We start from the raw sequence: 20213 nt of genomic DNA on the forward strand, positions 1-20213 counted from the left end.
GCCAATATATAAATCCAATTAAGGCAAATAGATAAATAAATAAAAAATAAATGACAAGTTAAACATGTTATTGCACATTATAAAATTTTGGTTCATGAAGGAGATACAGTACATAAGGAGATACACCAGTAGAAGGGTTTACCAAGAAGGGGTTTTACAATTCTTTTCATGGTAGAGATAAACACAGTAAACCCTATAAAACAAAGTGTTCCCTTAAAGATGTATTGTCCCTTTGACTAATTCCCCCCAAATTTTTTTTTTTTATTTTGAAAAAAAGTGGGTCATTTTGAAGTATCATAATAGTTATTAACTTTCACCAAAAATTAGGTGAAAAAAAATAATTTAACCGAAATACAAAATAAAATAAATAAATAAAATAAATAAAGTTTTCAATCAAAACATATCTCATAATGCAACGCACTTATTTGGCTACTCTGTATGCATAATCATAAAACTTCCTCTCGATCGCGATCTGTGTGAAAACACCTTCTCAACCGTGACAAGTTGTAAACAATCCTAATTAGCATCATGCATAATGCATACTCATGGTTTGAAATCTTTGTTTACTTTCGCTTGCGACGATTTCCCAGTACGAAATGTAATCTAATTAATTTACCTGTTAATTACGTAAAATTGTGGTTTTTGGCTCGAATTTTCGACTTCAAGTGAATAACTTTAATATTACTTTGATATGGCCAATTTAAATTTAGAATATTTTTTTTTTTCATTTTTTTGTGTTTCAAGGGACAATACATCTTTAATGTGTCTGTGAAGGATCCTCTGTGAATAGGAGGGGTTCTACAATTGGATTTCTTTGGTCACTGACTCTGATTAAAAAGAGATTGGTATTGTAAAACAATAGAATATAATGATAAATTAGATTGTTTTAGCTCCTAACTCATGAAAAAGTCTATTAGTCTACAATAACATTTTTAAATTTTAACTTCAGTTATTTTATTTATTTATCTATATTGCACTACAATTGAATCAGACACTTTTGTTAATGTTTTGGATCAAGTATATAACACGCAGAATATTGTCCTCAATTCAAATCCCTTTTACTGAACCAACATTTAGTTGGTTTATATGAAATTGTCATAACTTTACTTGTTGTATTACTTATAAATTACAAATTAATTTCTAAAAGCTAAATGCTTGAACATAGTAAAAAAAATATTTCTTCCATCCATGTACTACTGTACTGTATAGTAAAATTTTTTTTTGTCTCGAAAAATGGCCAAACTAGATATAATCAAATAAAGATTCAAATGTCGAATCATTAATTACCACATATTAATTGTACATTATTTAAACATAATAGATGCATCTATTTTAATTGTTTTAATTATTTAAAATAAAATTCAGTGTAATTAGTCATTTTAAAGAATTATAGAAGAGAAACTCATACACTTTCCTGATTATAGCATTTTTACCTAACTTTAAATAATTTTTTATTCAAAAAGCCATTATGTAGTAGGCAATTGTTGCACAGTATCTTTGACATTTGTGCTTTATAGTTACGAAAAATAACCATGGATGAAAATGTATCCATATTGACGACAAATAAATAAAATTCACGACAACATTATTCCTTCTCTCCAATTTCTGTGAAATAAAATTAGTTAAAAACATACTTACTAAGAAAAAAATGCCTTCTTTGGTAAGAAAATGTACTTCTAAAAGGTGCACCTATCCGAGTGGACCGGATCCGTCTTTTGTTGTACAAGAAAAACGCTGGTGGTACGGTACATAACAAAATGGTTAACACCCTTCAAAGAATGGATAAAGCAATAAGTTTGCTTGGACTCGTTCACTTCGTATTAGGGTGATTGTTTTATTATAATGTCGTTCTTCATTAAGAGCAGGGTGTATTCATTGTGTTATTAACTATCATTATAAAACGGTTAACACCCAGAATGGATAAAGCAATAAGTTTGCTTGGACTCGTTCACTTCGTATTAGGGTGATTGTTTTATTATAATGTCGTTCTTCATTAAGAGCAGGGTGTATTCATTGTGTTATTAACTATCATTATAAAACGGTTAACACCCAGAGTGGATAAAACAATAAGTTTGTTTGGACTCCTTCACTTTGCATTAGAGTGATTTTGTTTTATTTATAATATCTTTTTTCATTAAGCAAGGTGTATACTGTAATTCCTTGTAAGATATAATTATTGTAGTATTATATAAAACGGTTAACAACCTTCGTTCAAATACAGATGGATAGAACAAAAACATTTGTGTTTACTTTGTATTAAATTTAACAGTGTTTTCGTTTTGATTTGTCGGTTATCGTGTAAGAAATAGATGGTAACAATATTGTGAGAGAGCCCAGTTTAAAATAATAATAATGGCGATTGAAACTATAGTGATGTGATGTTACCGGCTCCTCCACGTGCTATTCTTGAAAGTTTTTGCGTGGTAATAATAATTTATTTGGAGGTAATGTTGACCTAAAATCAGTCCTTGACAACATGCTTGTTTCAATGTTGATTCGTTTTAACTTTTTGTTTTTAACTGCAATGTATAGAATGTGTAGTTATAATATTAAATCAAGAAATGAAAACGGGAAATTCATTTGTGTATGTACTTATATAATAATAAAGTACCATCATTTAGGTAGTGTATTGGACCGTAATTTAAATTTTGGAATACAAATTATTGTTCAATAATTCAGAGTCAACTCAAGGGATCAGGGGCCGTATTCACCAATCTCACTTAGGCTAAGGGAAATACTTACCCTTAAAATTTAAGAATTCCCTTAACAAAGGGAAACACTTAAGGGGTATTCACAAATGAGTTAAGGGATTCACTTACCTAAGGAAAACACTTAATGTAAGGGTAAAACTTAAGGGTAAAAATAATCATAAATATTCATGAGTTGTCCCATTGTCCAATCACAGAGGATTTAATTCCCCTATGGTCCAATCACTTTCCTCTCTAAAACTAATTTGCATATTTAAAAAAAGAGTAAGGGGTTGGGGGGACGGGGAGGATGAAGAGAAAAGTGTATGGACGATGGCAGTCAAAACAAAAACAAGTAAATGAATATTAAACCTAGACTAATTTGTATGAGGATCAAGAAAAATAGGTCTAGCCTAGATGCTACTAACAAACCAACATTCTGTGTAGGCCTAAACCTGTCTGTATTGAGGCATATGCATCCTAGGCTGGTTACTGGGCAGACCAACAGGGGGCCTAGCATCTCTACCTAGCCTACTAGAATGGCGCTAATTTCTATTACAACGAAATGGGAATATCTCACTTAAAGATGTATTGTCCCCCAAAATCATGAAAAATTAAGATTTTTAAAATCGGACTTTGAATAGGCCATTTTGCAGTTTTAATGAAGTTGTTCACTTCCATAAGAAAAAAAACGGGGGAAAAAAATTATTTCACCTATAAAAAGACAAAAAAAAACAGTTAAATTACCCAAAAACTCATTGTCTTCCAGGCAATTTGACCATTTTTTGCTTTAAATTACATTTTTCTCAGGTAGGCTAAATACATTTTTTTCAGACCCAATTTTTTGTGAGAGTGAATAACTATTATGTGACATTAAAATAACATATTCAACAACAAAATAAACAAAAAATATTTTTTTAGGGGGACAATATATCTTTAAGTGTGATTGGTGAATACGGCCACTTGTTGGGGCAAAGATAGTGTCTTTGCTTGGGGCACGGCGGATGGCTGCTGGAAGTTAGTTTTCACAAACTTTGGCGGCGCTATTTTATTTGAAATAATTTGTGTGTTTTGTAAACAAAAGTGTGATCGATTTTAGAGGCTAGCCCTGCTCTAGCAACAACATCCTATATGTTTACGGGATGTGTAGGCCTCGGTTATGCGTTAATTAATTGTTGTAAAGACATTATTTTGTTAATTGGATGATGTACCTATATCAAGATTGATCTCCAAAGGTTTGAAAATGAGTTTAAATAATAGCAACGAAGACTCCAAACTAGCCTAGCTAGGGGTAGGCCTAGGCCTAGGCCTACTTGAGGTAGTAGTAGTAGGGGGAAGGTGGGGAGTAGGGGCAAGGTGGGGAGTAGGGCCCGGGCCCATCCTACTCCTCCGTTTTGTACTCGAGCGATGGTGGGATGGAGGTAGGCATTGGCCTAGCCATTATATATTTTAGGCCTAGGTCTAGCTTGGTGGTAGATGGTAGCTAGTCTAACCCAATTTCTGTGAGGAGTTAGTGTATTAGTTTTAGCCATATTATGGATTAGGAAATTACATTATTATTAGGCCTATTAGTAGGGCGGCCAATGTGAGCTTTTTCATCATGGGGGGAATTTTCTGTTAATAGCAGGCAACCATGTGGAATATATCCCTTATGGGATGACAAAAAAGATAGGGGTGGATGCCGCTCTCAAATTTCAGGTCAAAGGTCATTTTCAAGGTTATAAGGTCAAATATGGTAAAATAGAGGTTTAAGCTGTTTTCAACAACATATAAGCTAATTAAAAGAAATGTAACCATTATTGGATCATTATTGACATATTGCTGTAGATGGTGAAGTTCATCAATTTTTCAACTTACAAGTTTAAAGGTCATTTCAAGGTCATAAGGTCAAATAGAGCACAGACCTGTTAATTATCGGTATTAATAATTGAAATAAATATAATTTTCATGATAGCCTGGGGCTGATGGTTATAGTGTGGTGTCAAAAAGACCAGAATTGTACTGGGAAGATTTTTAACTTTTTGAGTCACTCCTGGAAGGTGTTCAAGGAATGGAGAGGATGAGTCCTAGAGTATCAAAATAACCGAAATTGGAGGCCTACTGGAATGTCTTAAATTTCATTTAAAAACGGAGAGGGTTTGTGGGTGGGGAGTAATGGGCGGCATGGGCACATGCCAAATATTCGAAATTTTTCAGGGATGGAAGGAGGTAATGCTCTGAGGTGGGTATTTCTTCAAGCACTGATATATAATGCCTACTGGCCATCTGGGTAACGGCAAACGATTGAATCACAACCACATATGCATGCTTTCTGTAACAACTTCATCTGGCTCTTTAGTTTACATACACATGTAACAAGTTCCAAACTGACAACTGGGTTAGGGGCTTCCAAACAACCCGATTCATTTAGGCCACATACTGATAGCTCTGCCTGATAGTTGGCTCGTATGTTTAGGTTCTATGATGTCTGTATTCACCATAGGCGAGTTTTTTTTATTTTAAGTGTTTCCCGAAGTAGAAATACAGGTACTTAAATATTTATTGAGTGAAGTGAAATACTTAATATTTAAGGGAAATATATATCACTAGTGTTAATGGTATATAGTCACTGAGTCTAGATGGAGGTAGCACCAAAGAGTAGTTGTTATTATACAGTTCTGCTCAAGAGTACCATATATTTGGCAATATTAAACTTTAGTGTACACTGTACGTGGAAAGTCTTAATCTTTATCAATTCCATTTACAAGGAGTGGATGCGTTACAAATGATTTCCAGTATGACCTCTTCCCACAACCAGCAAATAATGACGTGCTGCAACCCTGGTAATGGCATGGAAGCTGGTTAGATTATTCTTAATAGGTTTTCAACCACTTTATTGTTCACTATACCAGACATCGTCCATACTTTTGAAGGCTACTGTTACAAAGTGCATACTGTATCATTAATTAACATCAACTTTCATGTATAATTGCAAGCTCTTTGTTATTGACATAAAGAATGTCTAAAAACTTTGTGATATTTGTTCTCCTCCAAACCGATGAGTGTGGCCCAAAACACATACGGAAGTACAGATTAGTACATTGGGACTATCCTTTTAATCGTGTCACTGCTTTTATCCACCCCTTTCCAATGTAATGATCAAATACAACAAAATGACGAAATATCTAGGTAACTTGCATAAATACTTGCATAGTCACCAAATGTTTACAGCCATGTTTACTGCATCCTATAGTGCATGACCATCATGTTTTTACTGTAAGTTTTCTTCTGGAACATCTGTGGGTATTTCAACGCCATCCATCAAGATATGTGAAGTCATATTTGGTTAAAGATATTAAAATTGGGCTATGATCATACTCCAATGGTTGATCAGCAGATTTTCTGTCAGTTTTTATATACTTTATCGAAACAGTTGCCTTATAGAAATCCGCAAAGGTTAAGAGCGATGCTTTCTCAGTAGCTCATGAAGTTCTAAGTTCTACTGTTTTTTTTCTTTCAATAAGTTGTTATTTTAAATATAAGATCTTCCTTATCATCTGTCAGTTTGAAAGAATATTGTGTATTATGTGTGATTCGTGATCAGTCTGACAATGTCATGCAGAACCTATCAATGAATTACAGCGTTTCTTGTTATACCAATGATTCTATTTTGAATTGATCAATCATCCACTCAGTGTTTAGAATATTGGTTCTGATAGTTTAGATAGGTAAATTTGTTTACCCTTTAACCTCATTTCTACAACTAATCCAATCGGTTTTTAAATGTGTTGGTGGTTTCAGAAATGACGACTTTGGTTGGCAAACTATTAAAATATATAATTACTAATTGTGAAAAAGTGGATCTCCTATCAGTCCTTTGTGAAATTTAGGTTTAAAAAGTCTAAGCTGATGTCCTCATGTATTTCTGCTTAGATTGCATCTCATTTGAAGGAAGTCTTCCTTGGCTACACCCTCGAAATCTTTTGGAAATTTTCAATCAAGTCACCATGAATTCGTCTGTCATACAGGGTTGTTAGGCCAAGAAACTTTAAACGATCTTCATATGAATAAGAATGGATAGCTGCAATTTGATTTGTCGCATGACGTTGTCCTCTTCAAGTGCGTTTATGTTTTTTTGGAGAAATGGATTTCATACCTGGACATGTTTGTAAATAACGTTAAAACCGTCTTTATCCATGTGTATAAAGGACTTCTTAATTACTTAAGGAGTTTTATATTTGTTATCACCGTCAGCCATGATAGCATAGATGCGAAGGCCTCAAGAAGAAGTCCCCAATTACCACTCCTTCCAACCTTGATAAAGTCCAATAGTTAGGGTTTTTGAAAACAAAGACTCGATACCCAGGTTTCTCTTTCGAGATTTCTTGAAACAACAAACTTCAATAAAAACTTGTATCATTGAAATAATTTAAAAAATGTATATATAATTACATTATAGGGGGTCTCTGACCCAAACAAAAACATCTCGACATTAGGTCATATAGGGGGTCTCTGTTTTCGAAATTTTTCTAAAAACAAATTTTTAAGTATTATTACATTATTATAGGTAATATTAATAATTTTTCTAAAAACAAATTTCTAAATATTACTGTATTACATTATTATAGGTAATATTAATATTATAGTAAAAGACCAATCTTTTGGCACATATGGCGTTTCATACATATAACACTTGACCTATTTTTTCCGACAAAAATCAAAACGATGACTGGTGGACAACATGAAAAAGACAAATTTACAACAGACTGGGAAAAGCCTATTAAAAAACTGTGTGTACTTTACAGAAATATGTGAACAACATTTTGAGAAAAATGACACTTTTATATTTAATTTCCTATGTTCTTATGTGTAAAATTAAATGTTTATCTCATAATTACTATAATATGAAGCATCAGTTAATCTTCAGATATACCTTTGTGGATAGATCTGATGATGTAGATGATTTTCCGTGAATAAAAAAAAATCCTATATTTTGACCTTGTTTGACCTCTTGACCACATAAACTGACCTTAAAACCCAAAACTGAAGATGGCATCCACCCCTATCGTTTTTGTCACCCCACAAAGGATACATTCAACATGGTTGCCTGCTATTAACAAAAAATGCCCCCCAAACTTTTTATAGAGGACTTTTGTGTATTTGGCCTCTCTACTATTAGCAGGGTAACTTAGCACTTTTTTTGTGCACTTTGTGACAAAAGCACCAAATTTGGCACAAACCTTCTTTAGGGTATATCTAACAATCCTAGAAGGGGTGCCCAAAAATCGGAACAATTTAAGGACGTCATTTGGACCACGCCCTTTTTTTAGTATTACGTAATTTGGAGAAAACTTAAATTTCGTATATACATACCAAGTTTGGTATCAAATTAAAACTCATGAAATGTACATTGCAATACACACATACAAAATATATGATTTCTCTTCAGACGGAATATATAGGTCAAATAATGTAATTATCTGTCATATTGAAGGGGATTTAAATCAAAACGCGCCAATATTGTGCTATGTTATGAACATTGTACAGTAGTTATAAGAACCACAACATTAATTTTTGTAATAAAACTACTAATATATATTTATCCTGTACCAGTTACTTTCCTTTAACATAATATTAGGAACCACTGAAAAAAAGTATATAAAACATATACTGTATCAAACTTGGCTAAATAATCACTGGACTAAGTAAACAGGCAAAAAACCATTTGACTGACAATTATGGCGTTAGCATCCATAATAATACACGGAGGTGATTATCGACTTTACTTTTATGAAATTATTTATCTGGAAACAAACACTTATAATGGTACAGAGTTGCTAGATGACGAACAAGTTCCACGGCATGGGTAACAAAGACCAGTGCAAGAAAGACCTGCTGAACGGCACTTGCAGTTCCCTGAGCAAAAAGGCAATTCCCATCCACATTAGGGACATGAATACACTACCTGTAAACATCAAAGAAGATTTTAAGAAGTTCTGGGTTATTTAAAAAACAACAAGAAAGTTCTCCTGTATGCCCATTGACCAATCTCATGAGCAGAACAATGAATTAGTAAAAGGAACTGGGGGTGCAGTCGGACTTACAGAAAATCCAACAGCGTTTAAGAGGTGGATGGTGGCGGAGCCAGAACAAGCGAGACTGATTACAGAGTTCGAGAGTCAGTTCATGGTTTATGATCCGAATGACTTTCAGCAACGAGAACAAGGACTCTCTACCCAAGAAACATATAAAGTTCAGGTCAACAGGCTACACAAAACAATTTCAAATGCAGGCAACCCATTCCTCGATAATTGTTCAGAACTTCTGGTCTTGGATGCTCGAGATTGTGACAATGAAAGTCCAGTAGTGACAGTTCGTACAATTCAGGATGTAGGTACTACCCAGTACCAAAAATATTTCAAGGAAGTTATTCTCGACAGAAGTGTTGCAATTCAACAAGCCATCAAACACAATAAGCTGCCGTTGTTCAACACACCACGGTAAAAATCAGTGTCCAAAACAAAGCAACAAGTTAAGAGTTTAAAAAGTGACTGCAGCCTATTCAGTCGACTGTATATTGCAAGTCAATCTCGTGATGGAGATTTGGAAGACTTCTTCATGCATTAAAACCAGCCATGGCCACCCTCTTTGGCAGTAAATGGAAAGCTTCGACTACCAACTAAGAAGTCTGAGTTGCTACAGCATTTGGAGACTGAAGGCCAGCCTGAAACTCCTACATATTTTGACGTAAAGGTGTTTGACGGAGCTGCTATTGTCCATGCTCTTTCCAGCAACCATGCATTTACATGTTATGACTATGGTGATAAGGTGAGTACATTTCTTTGCATTCAGGATTGTATCTATTGTTTAACCACCACATAATTGGTCACTTCTATATGCGGATCGTTATTCTTGTATCATTTGTATGACAGGTCTTTCTACCGTGGACCAGACAGCAGCTGCAGAATAGTAACAGAATTGATATAGTGTGGGACACTTACAGAACAGATAGTCTTAAGCAGTCTACAAGAGAAAAAAAGAGGAAAAGGGGTCAGGAGGAAAGTTGGGGGACAAACAAAGATTCCATGGGATTTTTCAGACTTTCTGAAAGATCCAGTAAATAAAGAGGAGTTATTTAACTTTTTAACTACGAAGGTGTCTACCCATGATTACTCTGACTGCAAAGAAGTTTACATTACATCAGGTAAGTTTTATTATGATACATACTAATTTATTTTGTTTGTAACCAAACGATTAATTTACTTATACAGTTTCGTACCAATAATTAATTTAAAAGGCATATTAGATTAGTATGTAATTCTTGATATATGTCCTGTAGGCGAGTCTGATGTATCCCGGACATCTACTCAGCCTATGTCAATCTGCAACCATGAAGAGACCGACTCCAGGATGTGCATTAAAAGGTAGCAGGGTTATTTTGGTGCGTACAGTTGATACTGATGTCATTGTTATCCTAGTTGGTATTTTCTGCAATCTAATAGCCTGTTATCCTGGTACGTGTATCTGGGTCGCATTTGGCATGGGTAAGCACTTCCAATATTTTAATATAAATACCATCTGCCATAACCTAAGAGAGGATAAGTCAAGAGAGCTGCCAGTTTTCCATGCATTTACTTCCCAGTTCTTCGGAAAAGCAAAACACTCCGCATGGGAGACGTGGAACTCATTTCCAGCAGTCACAGAAGCCTTTCTTTTCATGGCACATCACCTTTTCAAATCTCTAGGAGTCAACTCATCTCAATTCCAGTTGCTAGAGGAGTTTACATGTCATCTATACTACAAGACTTTAAGAAGTGTTACAAAGCTAAGACAAGATCTTTTTTTAAGAAAGGCACGGACAATGGACAACATTCCTCCTACACAGGTAAGGGGAGCAATTGTGGTTTAATAATTTATTATCAGGTTCATTTTTTTTCTTTCATTAAAAGGTAACACTAATCTTTAAATTGTTTATTGCAGGATGCACTTTTACAGCATTCCAACAGATCCATATACCAAGCAAGCAATTGGACCACCAGTCTACAGCCACAGCAGAATGCTCCATCACCAGTACATGGACACCAGTCTGGACCATACTACCTGAAGCATCCAAGGCATGTGTAGGGAATTGCTAAAGTGTCGCTGCAGGGAACTGCAAGTGCCGTTCAGCAGGTCTTTCTTGCACTGGTCTTTGTTACCCATGCCGTGGAACTTGTTTGTCATCTAGCAACTCTGTACCATTATAAGTGTTTGATTCCAGATAAATAATTTCATAAAGTAAAGTTGATAATCACCTCCATGTATTGTTATGGATGCTAACGCCATAATTGTCAGTCAAATGGTCTTTTGTCTGTTTACTTATATATATATGTTTTATATACTTTTTTTCAGTGGTTCCTAATATTATGTTAAAGGAAAGTACGGTAACTGGTACAGGATAAATATATATTAGTAGTTCTATTACAAAAATAAATGTTGATGTTCTTATAACTACAATGTTCATAACATAGCACAATATTGGCGCGTTTTGATTGAAATCCCCTTCAATATGACAGAAAATTACATTATTTGACCTATATATTCCGTCTGAAGAGAAATCATATATTTTTTATGTGTGCATTGCAATGTACATGTCATGAGTTTTAATTTGATACCAAACTTGGTATGTATATACGAAATTTAAGTTTTCTCCTAATTACGTAATACTAAAAAAAGGGCGTGGTCCAAATGACGTCGTTAAATTGTTCCGATTTTTGGGCACCCCTTCTAGGATTGTTAGATATACCCTAAAGAAGGTTTGTGCCAAATTTGGTGCTTTTGTCACAAAATGCACAATCTTCATAAAAAATGGAAGTTAGCAACCCTGCTATATATTCTTTTGCCAGCAGCTCCAACTTAGTTTAGCCTATCCGCTAGGGAGTATGGTCGAAGCGGCCGCCAACCAAAGCGGCCGCCAGTTTAATATCGTCATTTGTATGGAACGCCATTGCGCTTTAATCTTTGATTGTGATTGTTGATTTAAGTTTGCCTGCCTGCCGATAAATCAATGTATATTTTATTTGTATTTACTATTAACTAATACATAGGCCTCTATCGAAATATATTTTGCCGAATCTATATATCTCGTTTACATACTATTGGATCCTTATACAGTATTGCAATAATAATTTACGTATACGGTATTGCCGAATCTTTATATCTCGTTTATATACTATTAAATCCTTATACAGTATTGCAATAATAATAATTTACCTACGTTATTGTCGAATCTTTATATCTCATTACATACTATCGAATTTTATACAGTCTTGCAATAATAATTTACATACGGTATTGCCGAATATTTATATCTCATTTACATTTAACTATCAAATTTTATACAGTATTGCAATAATAATTTACGTACGGTATTGCCGAATATTTATATCTCATTTACATTTAACTATCGAATTTTATACAGTATTGCAATAATAATTTACGTACGGTATTGCCGAATATTAATATCTCATTTACATACTATCGAATTTTATACAGTATTGCATTAATAATTTACATACGGTATTGCCGAATCTTTATATCACATTAACATACTATTGAATCTTTATACAGTATATTGCAATAATAATTTACGTACGGTATTGCCGAATATTTATATCTCATTTACATTTAACTATCGAATTTTATACAGTATTGCAATAATAATTTACGTACGGTATTGCCGAATATTAATATCTCATTTACATACTATCGAATTTTATACAGTATTGCATTAATAATTTACATACGGTATTGCCGAATCTTTATATCACATTTACATACTATTGAATCTTTATACAGTATATTGCAATAATAATTTACGTACGGTATTGCCGAATATTTATATCTCGTTTATATACTATCGAATCTTTATACAGTATTGCATTAATAATTTACGTACGGTATTGCCAAATCTTGATATCTCATTTGACATATGTACTATTGAATCTTTATACAGTATTGCATTAATAATTTACGTACGGTATTGCCGAATCTTTATATCTCGTTTACATACTATTGAATTTTTACAGTATTGCATTAATAATTTACGTACGGTATTGCCGAATATTTATATCTTGTTTACATACTATCGAATCTTTATACAGTATTGCAATAATAATTTACGTACGGTATTGCCAAATCTTGATATCTCATTTGACATATGTATACTATTGAATCTTTATACAGTATTGCATTAATAATTTACGTACGGTATTGCCGAATCTTTATATCTCGTTTACATACTATTGAATCTTTACAGTATTGCATTAATAATTTACGTACGGTATTGCCGAATATTTATATCTTGTTTACATACTATCGAATCTTTATACAGTATTGCAATAATAATTTACGTACGGTATTGCCGAATATTTATATCTCATTTACAGGTACTATCGAATCTTGGTTTTTATTATTAGTAATAGGGTGTGTTATACATTTAAGTGTTATTCCATTGTAATACATTGTTTGTGTTTTCAATAAAGCAACATGGGACGCGCACCTAATGTGCAGCAGCACTATTGCTGGCCGTCAGTCGAGTTATTAGCAGAAATTCGCGTAATTAATTACCGTATCAAACAGACACTTTCATCTTATTTTAGTATTTAAAACTCATTTTCAATTGATCAATGTTTAAATATCTGAAGTAATAAAATAGTGTAGAATATTAAATAAATTGCTGTCATCATGTTATTGTAATTAAATTATGATTGCGAACACTACTAGTTACTTTACTAATTACTTTACTAATTAATTAATATAAAATAACAAATATTTTTAATTATTAATATATTTATATATTTTGATATACTTTATTGATTGGTTTATTTATATATAATTCTTAATAATTGGCTTATTATTATATTGTATTATATTAATATACAATATAAACACCACAATGTATTTTATAGACTTTATTAAACATATCATTTAGAACAGTTAAAATAAGTAATCATCGATTCGCCATTTCGTTTAAAAGAACGTACGCGTATCACATTCAATCTGTAAAAAAAAGAGAATAAGTTACATAATAATGTAGATTGTTATTTACGTCCGAGGTAAAGAAAACCTGTCGAAACAATGACAATCAAAGATTACAAAACAACGACAATCAAAGCGCACACGGCGTTCCATACAGATTACCGTTATTGAACTAGCGGCCGCTTTAGTTGGCGGCCGCTTCGACCGTAATCCTCTGCTAGGCCTACTACTACTACTACTACTACAGTACTACTACTACTACTACTACTACTAGTAACTAGTAGTAGTACTAGGCCTAGGGTAGGCCTACTTATAGTATAAGTTAATAAGGCCTATCCATCAATTTATGCCCTAAACTAAGAGTCTTAAGTCTCTACTAGGCCTAGGTCTAAAATCCTTTATCTAATCTTTACCTAGTAGGCCTAGTTGTAGTTATTGCTTAAACCATTTCTTCGTTTATTAATTAAGGTTGATATTTTTTTTAATGCATTCATTTTGGGTTTATTTCAGTTTACTACAGTAATAACTAATATTGTAACATAACACAACAACAAGCAAGATGGGAAGTTATGATTATGATCAGAAATGGAGAAACAGTCATTCCAAGTACGACAGTTTTCCCAAAACATTCCAAAATTCATCTCAATTTTTACCAAAGTAAGTGTAATAATACACTCTTTTTTTCGCCATGATCAATCACATTGCAGGCTGCAATGCTCTACCATGTTTCTTATTACAGTATACAAATAATGACTGTGAAATGGTACAAATAAATTCATGATGTGAAAATATAACAAATTTAATATCAATTAAATTATTTATACTATATCACGAATATTAAACATTCATTATTTGTTTGCTCACTCACTGTGTAACAAAAATGAAGGGACGCAAGTGCAATATCACATCCCTTCATGTGACCCACAATCGTCCAATCAAATTACAAAATCTACATGGGCATGATGTGATATGTAACACCTTTGTATCTCATCTGAAGGACAAGGCAATAATGCACTTTGTCATTTTTATGAACCACTATTTAACGTGCGTCATTTGTCCGATGTGCGTCAATATGTTATGAATACCATGATACACCCGTGCATCAAAAATATGACTTACCTTTGACCATGACGCACTGTGACCATGTTGTTTATAATATGGAGGGTGGTAAAGTGACGAACATTGACACACCATTGTTCATTGATGTGACGTACCATCTAGGTTTTTTGACGCACCCCTGCATAAATAATTATTTGTATATGACGCACCCATGACACACCTTCCGAAGGTCGTATAGTGCATTAAGAGTAAACCATTTAGGGATTTTTTTAAAAATTAAGGTTGCCACAATCTTCTGGCTTTGATGACATTGAAAGAATCTCACCTAGTCTCCGATGCAGTAGGTATCCTGTTATTCCACCTTTGACCCCTCCTGATGACAGGTTAGTCAATTGAAAATTAAATTGTTTTGCTTTTTCATGTGCTAGTGAAATTTGTAGCATTTTTGTTATGCCTACAAAAGCCTTTGAAAAACGCTGAGAATTTAGGAAAGTGATATGCTATCTAAATAAACTTACTAACCAAATTTAGGGGAATCAATGCCTTAAAATAAACTTAAACTCGCACATCACATCGCGCTCATGTTCGGTCTGGCAGCCTGAGAAAAATATTGCAAGCTTTAAGCATTCTTTCACATCAAGCACGAATTCGGTTATCTGTTGTCAAGCAAGGTCATTCATGCTCACTGTTGATTGGTCAAAAGAAAAAACGTATGATTTCAGAAAATAAATGACTTCTTTATCCATCGCTCCGAGTCCGAATCAGGTACAAATTCAAATTGTACGAGTTTGTACGATTCAATGCTTTACCACTGGACCCATTTTACATGATATTTTTCTCAGGCCGCTGGACTGAATCTGGACGTGATGTGAAAGCAGCTTTAGGTAAGGTAGAAGACTTTGATAGTAGCTGTCCCCATCCAGCACAATAACATTTATGTTGTTGTTTGTTTTAAATACAGACACCATGCAAGACAAGGTGACTATCCACCACATTTTCCTCACAATTCCTATGACCCTCCGGATGATCCTTATGGTATATCACACAAGCTAAAAACCAGGCCATATCAACGTAGCTACCCATCTTCTGCTGAGCAGCTTGAGTCATTTCGTTTTCAAGAAGCTTTTAATCCTGTACATGTTGATAGAAGTCTTGCTCATTTCTCGCCACACATCCATAACAGGCGTGTTAAACAGGATGAAGCTAAGGTATAAATTCATTTGTTTGTTATGCACACTGGTACCATATTTATGTGACTGCTTAAAAAAAATGAATTAATACTTAAATCCTGTTTCAAATAAATGCCCCATTTACTTTAACATATTAATTAAAAAACAGTTTGTATTTGTTAAGATGATTAATAAGATTAAGATGATGTCATATCACTATCATATTTGGGTATATCACTACCATATTTGGGTATATCACTACCATATTTGGGTATATTACTACCGTATTTGGGTATATCACTATCATATTTGGGTATATCACTACCATATTTGGGTATATCACTACCATATTTGGGTATATTACTACCGTATTTGGGTATATCACTACCATATTTGGGTATATCACTACCATATTTGGGTATATTACTACCGTATTTGGGTATATCACTACCATATAGCGTAGACAGAGCTTAACTGAAACTCTTCACAAACTAATTTATTTGTGCTGCCCTCTTTAGCCAAAACTGGAATTAGTTTTTTAAACAAATAATGTCAACATAAAAAATTTTTTATAAAAAAAATTAAGAGAATCAAAACTATTCTGTTACATCTGCTGTTTTAAATAATCATGTTTTTTAATGTGTCAACAAGCAACTGCTCTTTATGAATCAATTAGTGTGTAACTTTAGTACTGGTAATAAGAAATGTGTTTGTTTGAATATGACAGCATTGTTCCCCAAAGACCATAGAAACATTGCAGAAATAAAAGCTTTGAAACTTTCCACTAAACATTAACACATCACATTGGCTGCCAGACCTTTTTTAAGGTACATATGCCAGAACAAGTTATTAAGAACAGAGGCTGCCACCACAATATATTATTACTTTCTACAATAAAACACAACAAAGAAATGGAAGTTATATTCACATTATTGTCTAGGTGCATCTTCTCACTAGCCTATGAAATTGTGATGTTTTATGATGTATACATGCAGATAAACAAAAACTGTTTTAAATTTTTTTAAATTTTATTTTTTACCCTATTTAATGAGGGGGATCCATCCAGCGATTGCTGATCATTAGGAACCCTCATAAGTTCACAAGACAAACATACACAAGATGCTCTACATAACCAAAGTCTTATTACAAGTCTTTGGGAGTGGAGTTGTAATTTTGTCCTTAGAACAAATCCTGACATGTGAACCCAGGACCCTTTGAGTGGTAGCCAAGCATCATAACCACCAAGCCACAATTCCACTCCTAATAGTGAAGTGTTATCGTTTCCGGTAGCCTAGATAAACCTGGCAGCCAAATTAAAATTGTGGGTGTTAGTTTTATTCTGATCACTCCAAGGACGGCCATTCATCCATGGCAGACAAGTTATTTGTAGTTTGCCTAATTTCTTATAAACTAAAATAAAATGTTATTACCAATTTGCTTTAAAGATGAATAAAAGCTCTGTCTACAACTATGTTTTATCCTGACTTTGGTCTGTATTTATTATCACAATGCTTACTTTATAGTCATGTTTTTATTTTAGAATTTAAAAATAGCAGCACGTGATATTGCTGTTGATATACTAGAGGAAACTACATCAGATATTGTGCAAAGTGTAGCGGAGGAAACCTCAATAATGGCTAAAAAAAGGTACACTTACAGTAATTTGAAAAATACAGATTTTTAATTAGGTGATGTTTTTTTGTTTGCAGGAAATTTGGTTAATACTACTACAGTAGAACCGTCCTTTTTGGTAAACCCTTTTTGAGCTTCCTGTGAAACGAGCAAAGGTTCACTTTGTTGGGTCCTGCTAGTGCCCCCTTTCTAATTCTATGTTTTTACTTTTTTTTTACTGTTTCTCTAATACATTCTCATTCAGTCTCTTGACAAGGAAAAAGATATCAAACTGCAACCTTCTGTTTGATATAAAATAAGGCCCCTGTTATATCTTGTATTACAAACACACATAAGTAGATTCTTGTCATTTAATTGGAGGATTGTTGTCACATGATATTAAATAAATGTTCTATTACACTCTTAATTACGTCATCGAAAGTGCATTGACATCATATGCAAGTACTGCACTTTTGTTTTGTGCACATTTTGTTACACAGCGAGCAACCACACAAGCAACACAATGCTAGGCTGTTGTTAACTGACCATGTTCGATCAACCTTTTATCTTTCACCCCATGAAATTATTTGCACTATTGCACTCATAAACATTCATTATTTGCATACTATTGAAAAATATAACCATACACTGTTATTGACATTGTTGAAAAGGCCGTACAGTAGGTTGTTTATAACTTTTCTATATGCTTGTATTTTATTACTTAGATTATGGCAGATTTATTCCGAAGACAGTAGGTATTATCATCCAAGTTTTACCTCTGTTTACGATGACGTCTTAAACGAAGAACTGCGTGCCATTATTAAAGAGGTCGTCAATGAAATGGTTACAGATTACTTTAAATTAAAAGCAACAACTAATGATCCTGATATAAAGAATATAGAAAAACCAGAATTTCTATGGAGAAATGTAAGTCATTGAACTCTTTAAATTAATTGAGTTTTTTATTTTGCTTGCTTCAAATGATATTTTTAATGGTGTCAATTTACACAAACTAAATTGTAAATTCATACATCCGTAACAAAATACTTTCAAATTTTCCAGTGGGAATTTTGAACTTTATTCTTTTTCCGTATCTGTATACTTGTAGGCGTTTAATTTGTTTGTACTTAATTAATTTGCCATAGAAGGTTAAAATGATTTATTGTTTTTAGTTATAGAATACTAATAGATCATTTTTTTAAGTAATGTATTATGTTGGATATTTTTAGGTCTTGTTAATATAGAATTTGGAAAAGTGAAATATTGAAAGAATTGATGAGCATAGCCAAAATAAGAGAGGTGCTTGAATAATTAATTGTTTAATATATATTTTATATTCTAACAAATTTTGAATTGTACACAATACTTTTAAATTGGAATATTGATTTTTTAACTAGTTTTGTAAATCATTTATATAATCTTTTTTTTTTTTGTTATGTTTAGCTTGTTAATCACATATTTATAGTTTTTATTTTTATATCTCAATTATATTTATGTAAGTTCAACGTTTTCAGGCTTCCAGCTGCTTGTTATTTATGTCTATATGTTGTTTTATACCATAATTAATATAAATCAATCAATCAATCTTGGGCATCTGCATTTATTTATAGTAAACAATTTTTATGCCATGTCATTGTCAGGGCTTTCCAAAGGTAGGTAATGCATTTTCCCCTTCAGTTAATGAACTAAATTACCAGGATGTTTTTTTTAATATAAATAAATAATTTAGAGAAATTGCACTTATTGGTATGTGGGAAGATGACTCAAAATATCCACTAATGATTATTGAGTCTGATAAGTTAATTTTGTCAATTGTTCAATTCCTTCATCACCAAAACACTAGTATTGATTGATTCATGGAATGGATGAATATAATAATAAATTAATTAAGTTCATTAAAAGTCCAGAAATAATTTTGTTTGCTTGGGTTGACAACCTTTAGGTCACCAAGTAGCCTTGTCTATGTTTTGAAGAGAAACTTATTAAATAATTTCCAATGAGGAGCTTTTTTATTTCATCACACTTCATTGAACAATTTTATCCGTTGTCCAAAGACGATGCACGTTCGGAAACATTCGATAGTTCTGCAAAGTCTTACTGTAAGGTTGTTTTTCCAGGGAAGAGTTAAATTAATTAATTTAACTCTTCTCTGGTTTTTCACTTGGATGCAACACAACATAGTGCAAAACAAGTCAACTGACCGATCACAAGTGGCAGTTAGATGGCCAATTGTGGTGCAACCAAGTGGAAACAAAGTTTAATCCTATGACATCAATCCACATTTCCAATTCACAGATTAACGTCAATCCATAAAAATACTTTTACATTTTGTCTCCATTTTTAGATACCTGAAATATTTACAGAAGTGTTTCAAAATGACTTATCAGATGAAATATACAATGATGCATTGTCATCAGTGGTGCATGATGTCATACAAAGTCAACTGATGTCAGAGGTCAAATCAAATAGTGTGTCACAAACTAATGTAAGTCAATAATGATTTAGTTATATTTTTATGCATTGCAATAAATATAATGTTTTTAATCGCGTTTAAAAAGATACATAATACATTAAAATCCCTATTAAGAGGACACCTTTGTCCCCCATCAGTGTCCCCTTAATACAGGTATCTCTTAAGTAGAGGTTGACAGTAGTGTTATAACATTGGCCCTTGTTCTTTTTATGGAAA

The 20213-nt window shown here is 33.0% G+C and overlaps 1 protein-coding gene across 3 annotated transcripts in view; it reads left to right on the forward strand.

Moving 5' to 3' along the window:
• Window positions 1-3800: 3800 nt before the first annotated feature.
• LOC140056699 (uncharacterized) overlaps window positions 3801-20213 on the forward strand; it is a 31258-nt gene continuing 14845 nt past the window's right edge. For all 3 annotated transcript variants that reach the window (XR_011846803.1, XM_072102163.1, XM_072102162.1), the window contains exons 1-7: window positions 3801-3922; window positions 14196-14342; window positions 15026-15127; window positions 15706-15952; window positions 17454-17560; window positions 18250-18451; window positions 19869-20009. Coding sequence is in view for 2 of the 3 variants with exons in the window: in XM_072102163.1 (XP_071958264.1) it covers window positions 14245-14342; window positions 15026-15127; window positions 15706-15952; window positions 17454-17560; window positions 18250-18451; window positions 19869-20009 (897 nt within the window). In the remaining variant the exon portion in view is untranslated. The remainder of the gene's footprint in view (window positions 3923-14195; window positions 14343-15025; window positions 15128-15705; window positions 15953-17453; window positions 17561-18249; window positions 18452-19868; window positions 20010-20213) is intronic.

This window comes from Antedon mediterranea, chromosome 8, assembly GCF_964355755.1.
Source record: "Antedon mediterranea chromosome 8, ecAntMedi1.1, whole genome shotgun sequence".
Classification (NCBI taxonomy): Eukaryota; Metazoa; Echinodermata; class Crinoidea; order Comatulida; family Antedonidae; genus Antedon; species Antedon mediterranea.